The sequence below is a fragment of the Xyrauchen texanus genome, chromosome 6 (assembly GCF_025860055.1).
Source record: "Xyrauchen texanus isolate HMW12.3.18 chromosome 6, RBS_HiC_50CHRs, whole genome shotgun sequence".
Taxonomy (NCBI): Eukaryota; Metazoa; Chordata; class Actinopteri; order Cypriniformes; family Catostomidae; genus Xyrauchen; species Xyrauchen texanus.
Window position 1 is genome coordinate 6,561,830 of NC_068281.1, and position 23,363 is coordinate 6,585,192.

Below are 23,363 nucleotides of genomic sequence, written 5' to 3' on the forward strand. Positions count from 1 at the left end.
ACAATTCATATTTCAACATTTGTATTACAGTATGAGTTCTCTAGTGCTGTCTGACTCTAATTCTATCAACTATTAATACAATATCGATAGTCTTTTTGACTATGGGAGTTTATTAGTTGTCTGAAAATGAACAGCTGACAGTTTTAGACTACATAATAATGATCATGTGTTAACAATTCACACGTCTTCAGCTTATAAAATACCTTCCTTTTCATTATGTATTATTGTCAGTATAGAGGAAATAAAGTGGCTATGTTTTTGTTCTCAGAAACAAGGACTGAGAGGGATAGAATGAGAGAAAATGTTTCTGTATCTCAGTGAATTTTAAGACGCTCAGCCTTGAAGATCCCTTTTGGAAGAGATAAAATCCATCTTCACCATCTGCTGTTATCGGGATATTTTTTCCAAAGAGTTCTGTTTGTTTGTGAGGACATGAAGTGAGAGAGTGATCATAGAAAATGTCTTCTGCATAATATTTGTGATAAACAGATTAAATAATGCTGTTTAACTGTTTACATTTCAATATGAGATGGTATACTATAGCTAACATGTATAATATGATTTAAATAGTTAAAAAAAACAAAACACAGCCATTGCAATCAGCACAATTTAACAAAGAATAAAAGATGTACAGTATTTACATATCACATATAGTAAATGGCTGTTTTAGAAGATTATAAATCCATAAAAATCCAACTTTTTTAAGTATATAAAAATAAATAAATAATAGTAAGAAGAAAAGAAAGCACAATAATACTGTTGGCAAATGGTGAGATATCTGACGCATCTTCTAACAGATGGAGATGGATAACAGTCCAATATAGAAAAGAGAGAAAGAATGGCGAGAAAGTGTTTTCCATGATTGTTTATTGTTATGTGCACTATAATCAACTGCCATATTCAAAGTAATTTCTCAATCATGTAATACCTGTTAGGTAAATGTGTGCAACTAAGACTGGCCCTTTTAGAGGCCCTTTTTATCAACATGTTATAGTATAGAATACTTAAGATGTTATAAATTAACATATCTATGATATGTTAGGAAATGCCCAAAGTGCTTGAAATAAACCATAAATAATATGTTTTGGATAAAGTGGTTATTTTGCATAGATTAGGTCTTCAAACAAATAATATCTTACGATAACCAAAGTACTAACATTATTTGCATACGGTGAAAAGGTTTAAGACATTTTTGTTCTTGAGTAAAACTGATGCTTCTCTTCACCTCGGATGAATTATATTAATCAAAAACACATTTACATTTATGCATTTGGCAGATGCTTTTACCCAAAGTGACTTACAGTGCACTTATTACAGGGACAATCCCCCCAGAGCAACCTGGAGTTGGAGTGTCTTGCTCAAGGACACAATTGTGATGGCTGTGGGAATCGAACCAGTGACCTTCTGATTAATAGTTATGTGCTGTAGCCCACTACGCCACCACCTGTGAGGTCAAAGTCATATTTCCAGCAGACATAACTCCAGTCTGCTATGAAAATAGTGTGTCATGTAATCCTTCATAAGTAATGTGCTAATTAGGTACTCAAAAGCATTTATTTTTGTGAGAACTACGGTTGCGCAACTTAATTAAAGCATGGACACCACTATACAGTATCTGTTTGCAGTAGCTGAAGTATGACTTGCATTTCTCGCAAGTCACTTCACCCTTGCAAGTCAAAGAAACAATTCACTATAGAAATTAATCAGTCTAATGCTCTATTGTTCTATTGACGAAAGCAATTCCATGCACTACTGTCTTGAAAGAAGGAATCCAACTATATATGTCATTTCAAGCATGCACACAAGCCATATACATCCAATCTATTCTAAACAATCTATGACATACAAATCATTACTTGCTAAGTGGCTGTGTGTTTGTCACATTCAGGGGGTGATGCATTGAGACCCAGGTGATGGAAATGACTTCAATAAATCAGATGATTTGTAGAAAGAATAACAACTTTAATTTGTAAAAATTAATAAATGAATACAAATGAAATAATGAATACTGAAATAAATGCGATAATACAGAAAATACATTTTGATTATAAACGTTAAGTAGATATATCTTAAGGATATATCCAAGGACCAAGTCCTGGAATAAACCTAACAACTCAAAGTCTTGTCTTTATCTAATGAACTAAGTAAGTAAATGTAAAAAAGTTAAAGTACAGAGATGAGTCGAGATGAGGGCTCAAAGTTGGAGATCAGATGCGATGAGCTAGAGAGCTGAAGTGTTAGTCTGACACCCAGATATTCGTTAATGTCTTTATACCCTCTTGAGACTGTGCCAGCAGGCATTTCATTTTTTTCTTTTTTTTTGGTAAAGGCAAACAAAATTACAATTGTACATTTATAATTGCATATACAAAAAGGTAATAACAATAGAAGAAAAATAAATAAATAAATAAAAAACAGAGAAAACTTAAAATAAATAAATAAACTTTTAAAAAAAAAACTTAAGATTTGCCCTAGTTCATGGCTCATACAAAAATGTTATCATAATACCTTAAAAAAGAAGAACATTTCTTATTCATGAGCAATTTTTAAAGATTTAACCAAGTACTCCACATCAACTAAGAACTCGGTGAGCCTGGGTAGCTTTTTAAGATATTAGATTTTGCTACATCAGGCATTCCATTTTTAGTTATGAGAGTTCTGCACAATGACGTAATAATAACCCTAAGTGACAGGTCAGGCGGTTATGACTTATAGAAGTGTGAAATTTGCTGTTTGAGTGGAAAGATAGACCACTCGTACATTTATTTATGCAAACGACTCGTAAATGTACTTATCTCAGCGACATACGAGGACAGGTGTCTCGATATATTGTGTACTAGGTATATGTCTGTGAATATTAATATGATTGCATAGCTTCTGATTATAGTTGATTTCAAGCATAATATCAGTAAGCAAAAATATAAAAAATATAGGAAAGACTCTAGCCATTTGCATCAGAGAGAGACCACATTGACTGTACACACACACTTGTATAACCGTTTGTATAACGCTCCGGCGTACGCTGCTTTCCCGGACCAACCACGCTTTACCCCAGTCACCGTCCCATTCACTCGCACTGCCTGCTTACTACTGATTTGCCCATACGCATAGCACGCTGTCACTGGCCATGGATGTCCACGTGAGAAGTATGACACGCTTATGTAAAGAGACTGGCGGCGCTCTGGACCTGTAACCGTCAGTGGATTTCTAAATATGCATTTCTTGGCCAATGGGAGCGCTCCATGGGAGGAGTCAAAGGCGGAGTTTGAATTCAGGTCACACTGAGCGCTGTAGAGATTCAGGGCAGCAGTGTGAGCGAGCGTGCAGCGGTGAAGTGTGTCAATCCGTGATGCTGAGGCTTGAACAGAGGCTGGAATTTCAGGAATATATTCCATTTTTTTTGTCGGACAGGACGGTTTGAGACATTCTTTCTATAAGGAAACTGTCCTTAAGCGGTCAGGTAGGATACATTATTTTTGTTTTCAATGGGTTATTTGTGCTGACTTTCAATTGACTACATTGTGAACAGATAGTTAAGTTTGTATTGTATAGATACAATACACGGTCACATAGGTCAAACACGTCGATTCAGCCGTTTTGTATGCCACATAAATATCCATATTTTTACAATAAAACTTTTAGCGTTGCATATTATGTCACAGTGGGTCATCATCGGTCACTGCTCTAGAGTCTAGAGTAAAATCTCACTACAGTTTTGTACTGCTTGTTTATCCGAATAGTTTATAGTATTGCTCAATATAGTTGAAATGCACTCACATTTGTGAGTTTACAATAATGTTTTGAGTGGAAATATGACTAAAGCTGATAGCTAATTATTAAGTCAGTTAATACTAGGCTTGCTCATTTGCTTCTTCAATACTTAAAATGAGTAAAACTCAACATTACGTTTCGTGGAGACTTTTGGTCAACCTGATACGTCAGTGTAGACTGTATATATAATCGTCACGAGGAGACGATCATGTATTAGATAAGTCTTGCCGTAACTACTAAAACACTCTTCAGAAGGGGTTGGGCTGATGCGTGAGACACTACGCAATTCGCAATGGCTGTAATTGGTCCCCAATTGCACTCATGTTTAAGTTGCTATGAAGTTGACAACTTTTCCTTCATAAACTTTGAATCATATGTGCTCATTTTAACTCCTTTGCAATATACTACTATGCATCATTACATTATTGCGATGCTCATAGATTCTGCAGGTTATTAAAATTGACCTAGTCCTACAAGAGGTGCTCCAGATTTGTCTGACTTAAATGTATTGAGCACATACACTGTGCATGTGCTTTTTAAATGCCACTGCTTTGCACTTACTTATTCTATTTTGTATAAAAACTGACTACACTGACTGATGCAAAGCAAATTGACCTCCTAAATGCAATCATCGCAAGGGGATTAAAATTATCTCCCAAAAGCTTTTGAGTGATATGAGCTCATTTGCATAGGTCTGTCTTACCGTTCAAATCAAAAATCAAATCAAATCACTTTATTGTCTCACTACCATGTACACAAGTGCAACAGTAGGTCTCGTGTGCAGTTCAGAGCAACATAGCAGTTATGACAGTGACGAGATACCAATTACAATAAACAACATATTTACACAACACAATTTACATATCAAATGTACACATACTTACACAACACAATTATAATATACAATTTCATGTGCATATGTATGGTGTGACATGCACTGGGCTTTATTCCATATTCCATATTCCATTGTGCCGTTGAAATCATAATGGCTTTCTTTGTGTCTGAGCTTTAACTTTTTTAGAAGAATGAACAGAAAATGGTTAGCTGATTTGAAGCTTATGGATTCAATGAAAAGTAATGACTGTCATTGCTGATGCCATTCAACATCTGTGTTTATTTATTAGATGTGGTAATTATTTTAACGGAATCAGAATGTTTTTATTGTCTTGTACTTGATCTCATTTGTGTGGCCAAGACAATGAATGTTTCTGAGCTTGATCCAAATGGGAACCCAGAGGGATGTAATTGTTAGATCTATTTTGGTGATGCTGTGAAGAGATACTGGAAGAAGGGTTATATGTGCAGCATTGACGTAATCAAGAACTGAACATCTTTTGCTCCAATCTGTGGTGCACACAAATGATCTCAGTTTCTAACCCTGACAAACACATGATCATTAATTGGCTTAGATATACATTTTGTATTAAAGCGATGGTTCGCCCAAAATATAGTGTTGTAGCAAACCCATCTGTCTTTCTTCTGTGGAAATGAAAAAGGAGATTTTGGGGAGATAGATAGCCTTAGTCTCCATTCACTTTCATTGAATGAGGAAAAAAAAAAAAGATGCAATGAAGGTGAATGGTGACTGAGGCTAACATTCTGCCTAACATATCTTTTTGTGTTCCACAGAAGAAAGTTATACAAGTTTGGATTTTGGAACAACATGAGGATGAGTAAATGACGTAAGTATATTCTCATTTTAACAACTTCGTCAGTGGTACATGCATAGGAACCCTCTGTATATGGATTATAACAGATTGAATCAGCATTTTGCTCTTTTATTCACAACAATCAAGTTGTGTTGTGAGGCCACTCCTGTTACTCACTGTGAAAGGAAGCGAGTGGGCGAGCAGTTTTTGGTGATGTATCTGGACTGACTCCACTGGATAGGCGGAAAGCACTGGCAGTTGAAATGGTATTGGCTGCTGGGGTTGAGCCTCTGCAGCTAGGCGGTGGGAGAGTAGGGAGTGATGACGCACAAGAGCACATTTTTATGTATTTAGAGAACAGTTCTGGCTAAGAGCCAAGACCAACACCAAGTCAAACATTCCAGGCATTTAATGATGTTATCTTTTCAAGTTACAAGTTTAGCCTACAATGACATTGTGTGTGAAACAGAAATTATCACGTCATTAGATTACACAGAGGATCTAGTCATATTGTAATCTTATCACAGTTTCAGATTGAATATTCTCTTTTTAGATTGCTGTATTTTCTGGACTCTCTAAGTCTTATATGCAAGTCATTAACTGGCTTACTTATAACTGACTCTGCACATTAAATTGTGATAGAAGAAAGTAGGCCTAATTTTACATAGGAAAAATAACACATTTTACCTCTACTTCATCTTTTGATACAATGCATCTACTGTAACTGGCGGCTGTAAGCCATGACATTTTGCAGTTCTTAACAATTTTAAACATAAATACCACTTGAAGATTGAATATTTCAGAGAAGCACACGTGTGATGAACGATGAACTGATTGCGATATGCTGCCTAACAACAGTTATGCACTTCTTTTACACAGTGTGTTCTAGAGCATGGCCTGATAGGACAGGATTCCCATGACATCACTGAACACCAACGGCAATCTGTTTCTAGCCTAATTCTTTCTCAGAACTTTAAATCTCAATTACTAAACATCAAATGTAAGGTTTTATTTAGAGACTTAATGAATATACGACTCAAAACATTGGTTTACTGCAATTAACACTAATAATTTACATGGATGAGTTTTGGGATTTTAGTCGCTTCCTGGCACATTTCATGAGAAATCACATGGATGTGAAGTTGTGTTATACACACTGCGTTGAGTGAATTTTATTTATGCAACCAAAAAACAAAGAACAGCTCAAATGTATTTTTTAAGAATGGTATCCTCAACAAACCCTATTACAACCCTAATCCAAAGTGTAAACTAACCCTGACTGTAAACGTAACCCTAGCCCTGTATAATTAAATTACAGTGTTTGATTGCTAAAAGTCTTGTTAGATGTTATAATGTTTAATATATATATACTGAACATTTGGTTTTGGCATACAATGCAAGTGTTCTGCATGAAATTGGCTGTAAAGTTGGATGTGCTTAAATATTTTGTCTTCGAGAAGTACTTGCAACAAAGGGGGGTGCTTAGTATTTTCACCATCATTAATAAAAATGTATGCAAATTATGGCATAATAGTTTAAATGCTTAAATGTAAGCATTTATAGAATTTAACTATTTGCATTTAGAGTCTGCTTTTAACTTATGTAAGTCCTTATATAAAAAGCAAGCAATGGCCCGTGTCTGCTACACATTCAATTACATAAATGTTTCTTGATACTGAGTTACAAAACTGTATATAAGGTCTTGCGTATATTATATGTTATATACCACACAAGAAAAACATTTATGTAATTGAATGTGTAGCAGATATGGATGAATGAAAGGAACAATAGATATAGAATTACAGATAGATAATAGATAGAATGACACAGATAGAACAACAGGACAACAGACAGACAGAATGACAGACAGATGGGGTTAAAACTTTGTTATATAAAAAGATTTATGACGTGAAATAACAAATATTTAAGTTTATGCATGCACTATTTAATGAAATATGCATATTTGCTGCAATGACAATGTTAACTTCTTTGCACAAAAGGTCAGATCTCCTTGCTTCAATTAAAGGACACAAGATGCTCTTTGGTCCATTTTTAAATCATACTGGATAACATGGATCATTGGGTTTGCACCGATTTGTGGAGTCCATGCCGGCAAAGAAGCATTTTCAATAGTGTTCCCAGACTTTTTGACCTCATTAAATGTGTAGCTGTGTTACATGTGCTGAAGTGATCAAATTAAGAATTGCTTGACTCTCAAACACAACTCTGCTCAGCCAATCTAATAATCACTAATCTAAGAATTTGTAAAATATATAGAGCATATCTTGGTCCTTCTCAGCTGACTGACCTGAAATAAAAGTGCTGGCTCAGCAGTGGATTTGTGACATTGGACTTGTTTAAACCTTGCTGGCAGTGGATCTTGAGCATTTGGTTATTTTTAGCTATCTAAGTTTACTTAGCACAGCGAGAGGTTAACGAATGGTTAATGGTTCCTAAAGTGAGATTTACTGTACATCACAATTAAATTAGTATATTTAATATTATTGTCTTATACCCAAGAAATTGAGTATCTTTTTTGACTTGTGTACACAAGATGACTTTCTGAACCACTGTCGTCACCAAACTAATAAACAATAATAATTGTTTTCCCAGTTTCCCATACACTCCCCATATTTGCCATTGGTCGGCAAATAGATAGCCCCAGCTCCTGCTCACAGTTGAGCCCAATGTAGTCTCACATAGCCAGACCTTTGACTACTACAGCAAAGGTCTAGGGTTTATCACAGCATACATTGGCAAGGAACTGCCCACTTACATTTATGCATTTGGCAGACACTTTTATCCAAAGCAACTTACAGTGCACTTATTACAGGGACAATCCCCCCAGAGCAACCTGGAGTAAAGGTCCTTGCTCAAGGGCCCAACAGTGGCATCTTGGTGGTGCTGGGGCTTGAACCCCCAACCTTCTGGTCAGTAACCCTGAGCCTCAACCACTGAGCCACCACTGCACCACTGCCACCACTGCCCCCACTTTGGCAGGAAAAGCCATCTAACTGACATGTAAAACAACCAATCACAGTTGGGTTTGTCATTACGTGGTGTTTAGGGGCAGGGTTATCGGAGACACCTCATACCATAATAAAAGAACTGCATGGGAAAATGGCGCGCAAGTCTCAGCGAGCAATTGCACTGAAAACATGGGGAACATAGTGGTAAATTTGTAGAATGTGTAAACACAGCACAGAAAGCCACATCACAGAATATTAACGTATATAAATATATGAAGCTCTGCTCATGGATATCCACTTTACTTTCAGACACGTGCCTCAAACCAAATGCTGAACATCTTTAATAGAGTTGATATCCCTAACCTGGCAAACTTGGGCAAATTCTGTGATTATTTAGTCCTCAAAATCGCTCATTGTATTAACACGGAACCTTGTGAACTCAACTCGTGCTTCCATGCGGACCAGCGCAAACTATGCTCTCTGAAATCCTGTAGAAGTCAGCCAATCTGATTTGGTCTGACTGGACTGAGAAAGCTTTTCCAATTTTGTGTGCTATAAGGTTAGTACACAGACTGTGGGAGTGTCGTCTGAGGCTGAGACTTAGCCCAATATAGCAATGTGGGTCTGGTTGAGATGCTCAAACAGACATAATAATTTGAACGCACCAAAGAGCAACGTTGTTGACACTTTTGGGTAAATCAATCAGCAAATGACTTGAAGTTGTCTTTGCATATTAGGCTGGGAGAAGAAAGCGATTTAACTTTGAATAGCCTAAATTACAAACTTTAGCCTCTAAAATAAGAAGATAATTTGATACACTCCCTGTTAAGACTTTGACTTAGAGCTTGCCTGTTGCAATTTCTACACATGGTTTTATTGAACCATGGTCTGTTCAAATGTCAGGTATGCCCTGTTTTTAAAATGGTTTCTTCTGTTTAGTTTCACCAGTCATGTATTTTAAGACAGCAGATCTGCTCCCATGGTGCCTGGCAGTATAAATGTTCTCCTTATCACCTTTGATTGTATTAGAAAGAGGCTTCAATAAAAGTCTGTCAGCTATAATTATATTGCAGTGTTCTTCTGCATGGGCCTCAGGGGACAAATTGAGCCTCTATAGGGTTTTAAAGTCCACGTTAATGGCTAATAGGGATGTCACAATGTGAATTTTTGATTATTGTCTGATAAAAAAAGCAAGATTGTTACGATTATCTGCAAATGTACCTATTATGCAACAATAAAACACTCCACAAACATATCACAACTTATGCTTTATTGCAGCATCCATTAGGATATGCAGTTAACATATATATTCCTTCTTCTAATTTGAAAACAAGTAGGTAACGTACTTGTATTTAAGTTTTTGCAATTTTCTCTATCTGCCCTCTGACACCAAAACACACTGTACCTTTTTAACAAAAAAGTATGTATACCCTTTCAATAAATAAAAATAAATAACCAAAAACATCTATAACTTAAACCTTATGTTTAAAATAAAAAGGTGTCTGGCTAGGAGAACCTTCTTTCTTTATTCAGTAATCTAACTATCAGCTGGATAATCACACACAGCACTTTTATGCTCACTGAAATCTTATTAAAGTAGGAAAAACGATTTGGATTTACACTTTAGTGGGTTTGGGTTTGAATTTAGTGTTTGACTTTACCAAAATATAAGTAGTACACTACATATAATATTTGCTGTGTTTGCAAAATTATTACCTTCACCTGGGCATGAATCTCTGGATGGTGATCCTTCAGGTGCTGGAATATATTATGATATACAGATGTTTTCACTGCTTTTGATGACACTTTTCGTCTGCACGTTTTGCATACTGGAAACAACAACTCCTGTGACATATTTTAGATAGCCAAAAAGCTACCAAATAGCTGATTTAATTCGCTTCTTCGGGGGATACAACTCAGGGAGATCGCGTTGTTCCACCATGTTTACATTTTGAGAGATTCACGTGCGCTGAAAGTTCACTTTCTGCACGCACCCCGCCTTACCTAGACAATCACCTCGTGAACTCCATTACCAGGCAGGTCAGTTAGACCCACACCGAAAGACTCATTTTCAGTAAATTTATTTTTTAAATAGACCACATAGTTGTTTTTCCCAGTTTTTAACCATAGCTTCCAAATTTTTACCATTTTAATCGCGGTTAATTGTGAAATCGGGTAATCGTTACATCCCTAATGGCTAATAATGTGACTTTGGAAGATCACTGTTGCATTGCACCTGAATTACATATAAATGAAAATGTGGTCATCGTTTACTCGTTTAGCAGAAAATTAGCTTTAGTCACCACTTTCTTTTGTTGAATGGAAAAAAGGATGTAGTGAAAGTGAATGGTAACTTAGGCTGACATACTGCCCAACATGTCCTTTTGTGTTCCATGCAAGAAAGTTGTATGGGTGTAGAACAGCATTAGGGTGAGTAAATGATAACAGTAAACAGGTTTCAAGTTTTATGCAATAAAAGACCCTCAACAATACCACTGGCACATTATTTGGTTTCTAAAGAAAGTCACATGGCTCCATGTGGTGAGATTTATATAATCAAGTTATGCCCTCATCAAAAAGGCATACATGGCATAATAATTACATATAGCCTAGTCAGTCTATTCCTTCATTATATAACTCTTATCAGCTGTGTCACACAGTGCCCAACAGGTTTAAATATGCCACTGCATGACTGAAAATCCAAAGGTTACCACAGTGTCATTGCCCTTTAGTTTACTGGGTTACGCTGGGCACTCTGCCAGACTTATAAACATGTAATTGGGGCTTTCCCTAAATGTCAGACAGGTAAGATGTGGGTTGGGCAACAGATAGGACAAATCATGAAAAGTTGTTGCCATATGTCAAGCATGTCAAATGACAATACAGCTAAAATCCATCCATCCATTTCATGTTATTTTTTGATAATCAGAATGTAATGGGTGAATTATATACCGGTAGTGCATATGTATGATCATGATGTAGTGTACCAGTTTTACATGTTGAATGGTCTTGTCCTTGCTTATACTGGTAATCCACTAACTGTAATTTACACCCTACTCACTGTCAACTCTGCTGTATTTTTAGTTCTCAGGTAAAGAAGAGGTAAACTTGGGAGTTTGTTGAGAGGCCTATGGCTTTACTCTAAAAGTTTGAAGGTGTCCTTCTTTAATATGGTCCATCTCAGGCCCTAACTTGCAAACTTGGCTCAAACTGTTGCTCTAGGCAGATGGCAAAGGCCCTTATTTCTTTCTTTAAGGCAAAGGGATTAGAGTATATTTTTACCCTGCAATTTCCATAGGACTTTCAGAACATAAAGGTATGAAAAACTGTCTGAGCCTGTTTTTGGTCCAGACAGGTGTCTAGCGCCTTTTATGTCCACTTGCTGGGATTAAGAGAATCCTTTGAAGGGGTAGTTATTACAAGCTGAAATGCCAACTCGGTCTGGCTAAAGGACAAGGCACAGAAAAATAAGGGGACGCCAGGGTCGCAAACCTTTAAATTCACAGCTTGTACTCCGGGTTTCAGACAGGGACTGACCTGCCTATAGATTACCAAAGTGTACCACAGATCAGACTGGGTTTTCATGTTTGGCTTTGATGTACAGTACCAGATAGATTTGCAATGAACTATCATGAGAGAGTTTGACTTTTTCAACTTTTTGTTTTCTTCTGTTGTTGAAATGCACAGGGTAGGGGAAGAACATGCATCTACAGAGGTTGATGGTCTCTGTAGTTCTGTGATTGCATACAGATTACCTCAAACCATCATTATTCTGTCTTATCTTGCCATGTCTTTTTCTGATGTACTGATTCATAGTTTTTAAACATATATTCTCATGAGCCGGTTCTTTTGAATCTTGAGCAAAATTACACAGCCTGACCAGTGCTGTCTGATTCTTGAAGATCCTGAAAATGGCAAGATCCTGAAAGCACTACAACCAACTGTGTACGATAGATGCAATACTCTGAGTTCTGAGCGATGCACCTTTGCATGAATAAATTATGCAGATTACTATGTTTCTGATAACTTTATTGTGTGTTCTGCTTTTATTTATGCTGTTGATGTGTTTATTGTCACTAGGTTATATGTCAGTTATTCAGAACTTTACTTAGACTATCTTGCACGGCCCCCAAGCAGATCAGAACCCAAGGCTTGAACCACCTAAATCGCCTATATGAAGCAGTTACAGACAGTTAAATGGCTACATTATCTCTGCAATGTACAAGGTAATAACTTATGTTCTGTCTGTTTTTATTCCCATAGGAACCAGCACTACTCTAAATTCCCTTTGGATGCCCGACCATGAAGATGTGGTAATTTGCTTTGTCCCGGCTTCCTTTATGTAAACCAAGTCTGATGTCTGAGGACTCGACCTCCAATCTGTACCTGTTCTCCTCCCTGGAGAGGCAGGACGAAGTGGCTTGTTGCAGTTCCATGGCGACTCTACATCGCATGGGCAGTTTTGCAGAGGGGCTGAGCTTGGCAGCAACGGCAGCCAGTACCCGAAGGCCTCACCACACAGTAACCGGAAGATGGCACATTCCCTGCATGAGGATATTGAGATGAAGAGTAGTGGATCCAGTGGAAGTGGAACAGAATCACACGGTAACGAGTCGCATGGTAATGATTCCCATGGAAATGAGTTCCACGGTAATGAGTCTTCTGGAAGTTCTAATGGCCGAAGCAAGGACTCAGCACTTTTAGAGTCATCGGGGAGTAACAAAAGGTACTCAAATTATTTACTAAATCTTTTTATGAATGTCTCACACTGATTCTTGTGATATGGGACAAAATGGGCCACAAAAGTGGATAAAATATGCATATTTACCAATGAATTCTTTTTGGAGTAAATAGTTAAATGTGGGTTTTTCCTTGCAAAATCTCAATATGGGTCAGCAATAGAGATAGGTCGATATAACAGCCGATTTGGTCATTTTGAGAAAGCAAGCTTACTGTTATGTACCCAGGAATCATTTTTGGAATACATTTTGAAAGATGTGTGTTTGTTTTTGCTATCTCTCACAATTGGTCAACAATAGTGATAGTCGGAGGTACGTATCAGCCAATATTAGCCATTTTAGGTTATCAGTTATTGTTGGTAAATAACCAGTAAAAATGACGATTTGGAGCATAATGTGGAACATTTAAGTATAAATAAGTCCAAATCACACAAGAGACTCTTATTTTCAAATGACAAAATTATGAAAAACGTATTGTTAGATAACAGAATGCGTGAGTGTACCCAGTGCAACATATTCCCAGCCACTTAGGTAGGATTTAAAGCAGTCTTGAAGAACGTCAGTGGAATTTTTACTCCATGACTCATGTGTTTCCAGTGACTACATAATATTCGTATTTGTATACACAGGACGGGTATGGCCAAATGGAAGTTTTTAGTTTGTAGTCTCTCTTTCTATGTTTCTGTTTGTATCTCACTTTCTCATTATCTCATTCTTTCACTCAGTTTGTATTTTGCACATGCCCAAAAGTGTCCTCCCTTCTCTGATACAAAGACCTACACCAAATCTGTTTCTCTTATTGTGAAAACCATGAGAATACAGATTTATTTTTTCTATCAAGCTCTCTATTATACTATATAGTGATAAGATGATATAGATTGGCTTGGCCGAGTAATCGGATGATATTCGGCCATTTTGAGACTATCAACAAACACTACATTATTTTTGCACCAATTCATGTGATTTTGCCAGATTGGGATGATGCCAACATGGGCAGGTTGCATGATGTCCTTAAAAACCATGAACAAAACTACACATGGTAACAGAAAATAAGACTCTGACTATGTTAAATACTTGCAGCATAGATAATCAGAAGGGGAACACTAAGCTAAATGCAATAAAATAAAATAATACCTAACCATATCATGATTCATTTTTAGGAGAGCAAAAAAATTAGGCTTGTTGAGTTTTCTAAAGGAGGAGAATATGTTTTCCATCTTTTGTTGTTGCCGTCAAAGGTTGTGCTTCAAATCAAACTTCAAATTAAGCAGATGCCAACATTGACATATTGTTAGCATGTGATAATGCCACAGTTTCCTACATGTGTAGCTGTATAAATAATCTTCCAATTTCACCAATCTCATTAGCCTCCTGAAATAACCTACTATAGCGATAGCACAGATAAACATGCCCAGCTAGCCTGCCACAGTTGTGCTTTATTTAATTATTTCACCTACAACTTAAAGCTGATACATGTGAAGTCAGTTTCTATTCTAAGCTACTTAAATCACTATTTGTAATCACTCCTAGTGCATTTAGGACGCTCAGCATTCCACCTGCAGCTGTACACTGTACTTTCTATAGTATCAGTGTGCTAAATGGAGAAGTGTAATCCGTCTTGGTCTACTATACTAGATGTCTGCAATGCAAGGCATTCTTAGCCCAGGGAATAACACATGGCATGCTGTTTTTGACTGGAATTGAGGACAGGTGAAGATTATATTACACAAATGGAGAGCAACGTCCAATGACCTCTTTGTGGAAGAGGAGCACCTAATTTCTACTCAAATTGTCCATAATGATTGAAAATGTCCTTTGAGCTACGAGCTGAGGCTGCTAGTTTCAGCCAGTACTGAATAAATAATTTCTCCAAGTGCTAGATTTGACATCTAACAGCAGGCAATTAATGCAAAGATATTCTGTGTGTGTTTGACTCAATGGTTTGAAGGATTTCTTTGTGTGTATTCTGCGCCACTGCTGGTACTGAACAGAATTGCTAGAAGAATTACTGTTTTCAAACAGGTTTCCTGAACACTTCAAACAAATAGTCCATTACACCATTATTTGGCATAGTCACATTACAATGCAATTTTTATGATTACTACTGTATGTAGAATCTGTGTGATGGTGGTTTATGACTTGTTTTATGACGTTGTACTTTTGTGTTTTACTCTTTTTACAGCTCAAACTCTCACAGTCCATCACCACCAAGCAGCTCAAATGCATTCAGCCTCCTGAGTGCCAGCTCTGAACAAGACAACCCATCTACCAGCGGCTGCAGGTTAGATACGCACACAAATACACAGTCACTGGACAGTATCCAACTTCTGGTACTCCTATCCAAACATATTTCACCCTGAAGTCCATAAACTAACAACACAGTTTATCAGGAGCTCATATCAGTATCAGTTGCCATCTTTTATCTATGTGATGTAAATGCGATTAGTCTACCAGAATTGCCGTCAGCAGGTGAATCAGAGTATTCAGTGCTTTCTGAAGTGTGTTTTGTTTGTTGATGTGTTCATGCATGTGTGTGTTTTGTGCACCTGCAGTAGTGAAGAATCTGCCAAGGCGAAGACTCAGAAAGAGCTTATCAAAAATCTGAAGGAACTGAAGCTCCATTTGCCACCAGAGAAGCGGAACAAGGGCAGTAAATCCACCACGCTCAACACCCTGAAATATGCCCTGCACTGCGTCAGACAGGTGGAGGGTGAGCAACACGTCATTAAAACTATCTGATCATTACATAAGTCATTCTGAATGCCAAAGCAATTGCCTGACAGCAAGACTGTAGCCTCACTTTTTAAATTAATCGTTATATTTCAAGAATTTCTTATTTTAGGGTAGAGCAAGGTGCTAGGGTTTCAATTCCCAGGGAACACATTCTGTTAAAAAATGTGCCTTGAATGCACTGTAACTCGCTTTGAATAAAAGCGACTGCTAAATGCATCAATCCAAATCAAAAATATGTTGATGCTGTGCAAGAAAAAATTAAAATCTTTAATAAAAGTATGGATTGTCTTACTATACCAGCAATTCAAGCATGAAGTGTGTCAGTTTTTCAATAGGAGGCAGCGTGCCTCAACAAACCTCACAAGCAGCCACAGTACAGGGCAAAGTACAGCAGAAAACAGGAATCTTGAGATGTGACTTTCCACTACTTTTCACTTGACACAATGTCCTAAAAATGCTGCACTCATAATGCTGAATACCAGTAGGACAATCCAAACACATCCATCTGAGGCACGCACATACACATACAGCGACAATTAAAAGTAGCATAGACGGAACGTAAGAACGCGTACTATGAGAACTGGACACGTTGATGAACGCTGATGAAAAGCAGATTGCTTTCCAATGTAGGCTTGTTCAATGATATGAGAATAAAACCAACAATATATTGAGTTCTTAATCCACTTTTTGCACTGTCTAATAAATGCTTTATTGATCTGCCACAATAATGCAATTTAGTTCAAACTAAATTTCAGTCCATATTAAATATTTATTTTAGGCACTACATACATACAGCATACATACACCGATCAGCCACAACATTAAAACCACCTGCCTAATATTGTGTAGGTCCCCCTCATGTTGCCAAAACAGGGTCAACCAGCATCTCAGAATAGCATTCTGGGATGATAATCTTCTCAGCACAATTGTACAGGGCATTTACCCGAGTTGCCGTAGACTTTGTCAGTTCGAACCATTCTGGCCCTTCTCTGTTGACCTCTCACTTCAACAAGGCATTTCCATCTGCAGAACTGCCCCTCACTGAATGTTTTTTTGTATTTATATTTGGAGTAAATTCTACTCATACCAGCCCATCTGGTACCAACAATCATCAATGCAATTTTCTAATCAGCCAATCGTGTGGCAGCAGTGCAGTACATAAAATCATGCAGATACGGGCCAGGAGCTTCAGTTAATGTTCACATAGGGGGCCTGGGTAGCTCAGCAAGTAAAGACACTGACAACCACACCTGGAGTCACAAGTTTGAATCCAGGGCATGCTGAGTGACTCCAGTCAAGCTTCCTAAGCAACCAATTGGCCTGGTTGCTAGGGTGGGTAGAGTCATGTTGGGTTAACCTCCTCGTGATTCTCGGTGGGGTGCGTGGTGAGTTGCGTGGATGCCGGGGAGAATAGCGTGAGCCTCCACAAGCGCTACGTCTCCACGATAACACGCTCAAAAAGCCACTTGATCAAATGTGCGGATTGACGGTCTCAGACGCGGAGGCAACTGACTCATCCACCGCCACATGTATTGAGGTGAGTCACTATGCCACCATGCGGACTTAGAGCGCATTGGGAATTGGGCATTCCAAATTGGGGAGAACTTTTTACATTAACCATCAGAATGGGGGAAAATTTTGATCTGTGATTTGGACTGTGGCATTATTTGTAGTGCCAGATGGGCTGGTTTGAGTATTTCTGTATCTGCTGATCTGATTTTCAAGCACAAAAGTCTCTAGAATTCTACTCCGAATGGTGCCAAAAACAAAAAACATCCAGTGAGTGGCAGTTCTGTGGACGGAAATACATACATTTTCATTCATTATTAGGCATGTAACATACTTAATCTGTAATATCTTACACCAGATGTTGATTGGTTTGAAGTAGACATATTTTTAACCCATAGCATGCATTGTAGTATTTGCTTGATTGATTTATGGTGGAGGATTTTTTTTCTTCCTGTGTTCTAGCAAATGAAGAATACTATCAGCTGCTTATGATTAATGACAGTCAGCCATCAGGACTTGATGTTTCATCGTATACCATAGAGGAAATAGACAGCATCACCTCTGAATACACCCTCAAAAACACAGTGAGTATCTGTATTAAGTCATTGACCCACCCATATCTAAATATAAAATTAATCGAAAATAAAACAGCCTATAAAGTTTGACTGAGGTTCCAGTGAAATGTTGATGAAAAATGTAATAAATATGTATTTTTAAGAGTTTCAGACTGTATTTTGTTCCCCATTTATGGAAAGTGCCATATTTCAGTCGTCCCTTCAGTTTTTGCAGTAATCACTGTCTTCTTGGTTATGTAGGATATCTTTGCCGTGGCCGTGTCACTCATCACTGGGAAGATCGTCTACATTTCAGACCAGGCAGCCTCCATCTTGAATTGCAAACGGGATGTGTTCAAGAATGCTAAGTTTGTGGAGTTTCTTACACCGTAGGATGTTAGTGTGTTCTACAGCTTCACCACACCATACAGACTGCCATCCTGGAGCATGTGCACTGGAGCAGGTATTACACAACGATAATCTGATAACATGTTGCTTGGTTCTTTTTTTTTTTTAATGGAACCGGTTCTCAATAGCAGTTAAATAACACTTCTCTAGTCTAAATTAGTCTGGGTTGCTTTCATGCCAGTAGCAAACCATTCTGGATTCCAAATTAACTGTACTCCAGACTGTACGCAGTTCCTTCATCCACACCTGTGTTCAGAAAACAGCTTTCACACCAACCAAATGAGCTGAGCTCTGACGTCAAATACTGCAGTGTGAAAACCGTCTTGATCTTTCTATTTTTCCACACTGTGAATACGTTTGCATTACACTGGGAAGTGTTGTGTGAGGACACGGCAAGCCAAATTTCTGAATTTGTCTGTTTTGCCTCCTGATTTTGTCTAAATAAAATGTCTAATAAAACCTTTCAAAGACTAATATAAGAAATGATACCATTCACCATTAACATGGACCTTTTTTATAAATGGGTGTTGGCATGAAAATGTTTTTTTTTTTCAATGAATCAGTCTAGATCACACATTAAACTGAAAGTTTTATTAGCAAATCTGAATCAAATAATTTTTTTAACATCCTCATCGAGTATTCACAAATGACTGGAAAGGTAATGGAGAAGTCATGGAAATGAATTGGTCAAAAAGTGTGGGAACCATTCATTTAGACAAAGAATTCAGTCGGTAAAAAAATCAAACATGTTATTCATAAACAAAGCCTGTGTGCTGCAAATGTTAATTAGTCTGTCTCTTTATTCTTGAGTCCTGTGTTGATTAAACAGCAGCCAAAGTTGAAAGCCGATATGCTTGACTCCAAATTACATCACAATGTTTTCCACATGTTGAATTAAATGTGACCTCCTCACACACTTTTCTTGTTTTCCATCCTTATAGAGTCATCGCCATCAGACTGCATGCAGGAGAAATCTTTCTTCTGTCGCATTAGGTGAGCGTGTGTGTGTGTGTGCGTGTGTGTGTGTCTGTGTTTCTGTGTGTCTGTGTGTGTCTGTGTGTCTGTGTGTGTCTGTGTGTGTATGTCTGTGTTGTGTGTGTGTGTGTGTGTGTGTGTGTGTGTGTGTGTGTGTGTGTGTGTGTGTGTGTGTGTGTGTGTGTGTGTGTGTGTGTGTGTGGAGTAAATCTGTGCTGACAGCATCCTGTTCACTCTCTGTTTATCACAGTTTTATTCATACACATTCCTTTTTTAATTAGTACAGGGAATGGGTAATTAATTCCGGTGAACCTTTGTCCCTGTAAAGAGGAAGGTCTAAATTTCAGAAATACGCTCGACATCACTATGAAAAAGTTTTTGCACTGCCTCCTTGAATTACTACAACTGGTTACTGATATGACTAGAGTCCTCATCTCATGTGAGCGGCCATGATTTTATACATGTGTTTCAAAATAAATACGTTTTTTTAGGACTAACTCTTTATTTTAATGGGTACAAATTGAAATCCCTAAACTGCAAGTATCAAACTTTTGCAATTTATTCAGCCTGAAAAGTACAGACTTTATTCAACCTGTAATTGTTAAGTCATTGAAGATTAAAGTTTTTAAAATGTCCCATCGACTTACATTAATGGGATGTTCGCCATTCAAAATGTAAATTACAGTAGATAACATTACTTTAATATATGCATAATGAATCCAGGTTGGTCTTCTTTCTTATATCGATTTGCATGCCCTATAGTGATTGGTCTTGTATTTTTCCTTTTATGCTGTAAAAAAGGTGATGACAGCTGCAAAGTGGTTCTGATGCTATATTTGAACCAAAGCTTAAAACCTAAGCTTCTATAAAACGATAAAACTGTTCTTGCTCTGCCTTCCAAGCACTGATATTTTCTTCTGGAAATGAAAATCTAGTTTAGAAAACAACTTGAAGCACAAGCAGCCCAGATTCAAACCCAGTTCCAAGTTTAAAACATTGTGATAATGTTTACAGTTAATCAGAACCAAATATCTCAGCAGTATTAGCAAATTTGAGCTATAATTAATTTAATCAGAAATGTGCTTTTGTGTGTGTAACTCTTACCTCTCCTCTTCTCCAGTGGCAGTAAAGTGTGCAATGGAGATCTTCAGTACTATCCCTTCAGAATGACTCCCTATCTGATGAAAGTTCAGGACACAGTGCATTCTGAAGAACAGTTCTGCTGCCTCCTGCTGGCCGAGAGAGTGCATTCTGGCTATGAAGGTCAGTCATTTTACAGACATCTGCTGTGTGTGTTGTGTTTTGTTGTGGTAGTTTGTCTTACATAAAGCATCTCAGGGCTCGACATTAAGCATTGTGATGTGCTTGTCCTTCGGAAAAGGTCATGCACTAGACCCAATAAAAAAGTTACTTGTCCAGAGAGATTAAAGGACATTTAAAAGGTACTGTAAGTGTTTTTTTTTAAATGGAAAATGTTGATATTAATGAAATAAGTGTCCTGAAATATCTTACTGTCTCTGTTGTTGACTTTGTAAACTGCAAACAAAAATGTGTCCGCAGACACATAAGCTGCCTGTCAGTCAAACAGCATGCAGCAAGATCACTAGTGAATGACAAAATGACGCACTCTGGATTATTTTCAAAAGACCATGTATGAACTTAATAAGTGATACAGGCCTAGGCACATATATAGCATAGCCAGTTATTTTTTCATTATTGATGTTTTAATCAGGCTAATTGTCCGGTCGGACAAGTAAAATTCACTTTCGCTTGCCCCTTAAAAAATGCACTTGTCCCGGACAAGCGTTAATGTCAAGGCCTTCATCTCTCTGCATGGAGCATGCAGCTTTACAGCCGAGTAAGCTGAGGCAATAATACAATAAATGCACTCACCTAATCTGTCCTCTTGCTCATATGTAACATTGGAAAATCTGATTAATTCTAGTGAATCAGCGCTGTGTTTTCAACTCTGTTATATAAATTAGGGTGTATTCTGTTTTTATAGTTGTTAAATGTACATTTATTGTTCATGGGTAAGGATATCTGCCTAATTTGGAGCAATTATTTATTCATTTAAAAACCCTTATTGTTTTTTTAATCATAAGCAGATTTTGCGTTGGATATTTAATATGAAATTGCCCTGTTAAGTAGATTCAATGTAGTGTTTTTTACTACTTTTGTAATTTGTAGTTTAACTATTTTAAATCACCAGTAGCTTGTTTCTTGGCAAGGTAGAGTTTCAAAGTAGCTTCCCCAACACTGGTATATTCTACATTAAAAATAGAAAACATTTGAAATGACAGTATATTGCCTTAAGATTCTGGAAAATCAGTTTTGAGATACAATTTCCTAATATTTTCCCCTCAGCTCCCAGAATCCCTATGGACAAACAGATCTTCACCACAACACACACTCCCAGTTGCGTGTTTCAAGATGTGGATGAGAGGTAAGAGTGTTGAAGGGATAGTTCTCCCAAATGACAATTATGTCACCCTCATATTGTTCCAAAACCATAAGACTTTTTTACTTTCTTGGAACAACAAAAGTGAATGACTGACAGAATGAGTCGGTACCTAACATCCTGCCTAACATCTGATGACTGAATTAAAATTTTGGGGTGAACTTATACCTTTGAGTGCTTGACAAGTTACTTTTTTATTAAAGGGATGTAGAATATGAGTGTGCACACAAACCTTTCCTACATATACACACACACAGTCTGACTTTCAGTAGAAAAATAAAAGCAGATTTAATTTGTACCTTAGTTTGTGTGTTACCTGTACATGCTGTTAAAAGTCACTTCAAAATAAATGTCTTGTTACATTGACCCTATTATTCAGAAGGTTATTAGCAATATGACACCTTAAAGATTAACATGTAACTTAAGTACTGTGCAGGAACAGCTGTCATCATCAGGCTAATCAATTGGATATGTTTGTCTGTTAGGGCTGTACCGTTGCTAGGATACTTGCCACAGGACCTGATTGGCACACCTGTCCTATTGCACCTGCACCCCAGTGATCGCTCAATCATGCTCGGCATCCACAGGAAGAGTGAGTCTTTTTGATTGGATAGACAGTGTTTTTGACTGCAATTCGAAAATTGATCCCATTTACATTCTTAATGTACATTCCTGGAAAAAGAAATGTTTGTTTGCTTTTTTCATAATCTTTAATTAAAATGGAATAACTTCTAAGTATTTTAAAATGGACAATGCCATTTTAGTGCCACGTTAAAATAAACAAAAATCAAAGATTTCAAGAATTAAGTCGTAACGTTTTGAGAATGAAATGTTACGAGAATAACGACATAAAATTCCTTTTGACATTATTCGTAAAATATCACTACGTTAATCTCATAATAATAATGACTTTGTTCTTGATACTTCTAATTTATTCTTGTAAAAGGCCTATTATGAGATTATTCTCCGAACATTGCGACTTTATTATTATGTTACAACTTGTTTTCCTCAAATTCTTATTTTTTTATTTCAACGTAGCAATAAAACACTGTAGTAGAAATAATTTTCCTTGTCCATTGACGACATAAATCCCTTTTTTAGCCTCCTCCCACCAACCATCTTAATTCTGATTAGAATGTAACACAACTTTTCATGATCAGATAAATTCCTGATGGATAAGATCTGTACATAAACACATAAACGTTTTCAGTCTTTCCTCATTTAATATTATTTAACTCGCAAAGATGTCAGATTACAGATGTTAAATGGGTTGAAACGCTGTTTCATGATGACTTCAGATATCTTGTCTGTGAATAAAAACATTACAAATATTGTTCACTTAACTGGGCTCTTCCTTTTAATGGCATCAGTCTTGCAGTATGCTGGCCAGCCGTTTGACCACTCCATCCGCTTCTGTGCACGTAATGGAGAGTACATCACTATAGATACCAGCTGGTCCAGCTTCATCAGTCCATGGAGCCACAAGGTTTCTTTCGTCATCGGCAGACACAAAGTTCGCATGTGAGTGCAAAAGCTGAATAAGGGAATGTATCTGTATGTCCCAGGATAACTTTGGCTGTGATTTTATGTTAAAT

At 37.3% G+C, this 23,363-nt stretch overlaps 1 protein-coding gene across 1 annotated transcript in view; it reads left to right on the forward strand.

The window, feature by feature from the left end:
* The first annotated feature begins 3,318 nt into the window (after nt 1-3,318).
* Nucleotides 3,319-23,363, forward strand: part of per2 (period circadian clock 2) — a 36,339-nt gene continuing 16,294 nt past the window's right edge. The window contains 12 exon segments of the mRNA XM_052128729.1: nt 3,319-3,460; nt 12,653-12,860; nt 12,863-13,115; nt 15,311-15,409; nt 15,681-15,838; nt 17,833-17,954; nt 18,186-18,387; nt 19,274-19,325; nt 20,428-20,570; nt 21,675-21,753; nt 22,254-22,360; nt 23,139-23,289. Of these exon segments, the coding sequence (XP_051984689.1) occupies nt 12,746-12,860; nt 12,863-13,115; nt 15,311-15,409; nt 15,681-15,838; nt 17,833-17,954; nt 18,186-18,387; nt 19,274-19,325; nt 20,428-20,570; nt 21,675-21,753; nt 22,254-22,360; nt 23,139-23,289 (1,481 nt within the window). The 5' untranslated portion in view covers nt 3,319-3,460; nt 12,653-12,745.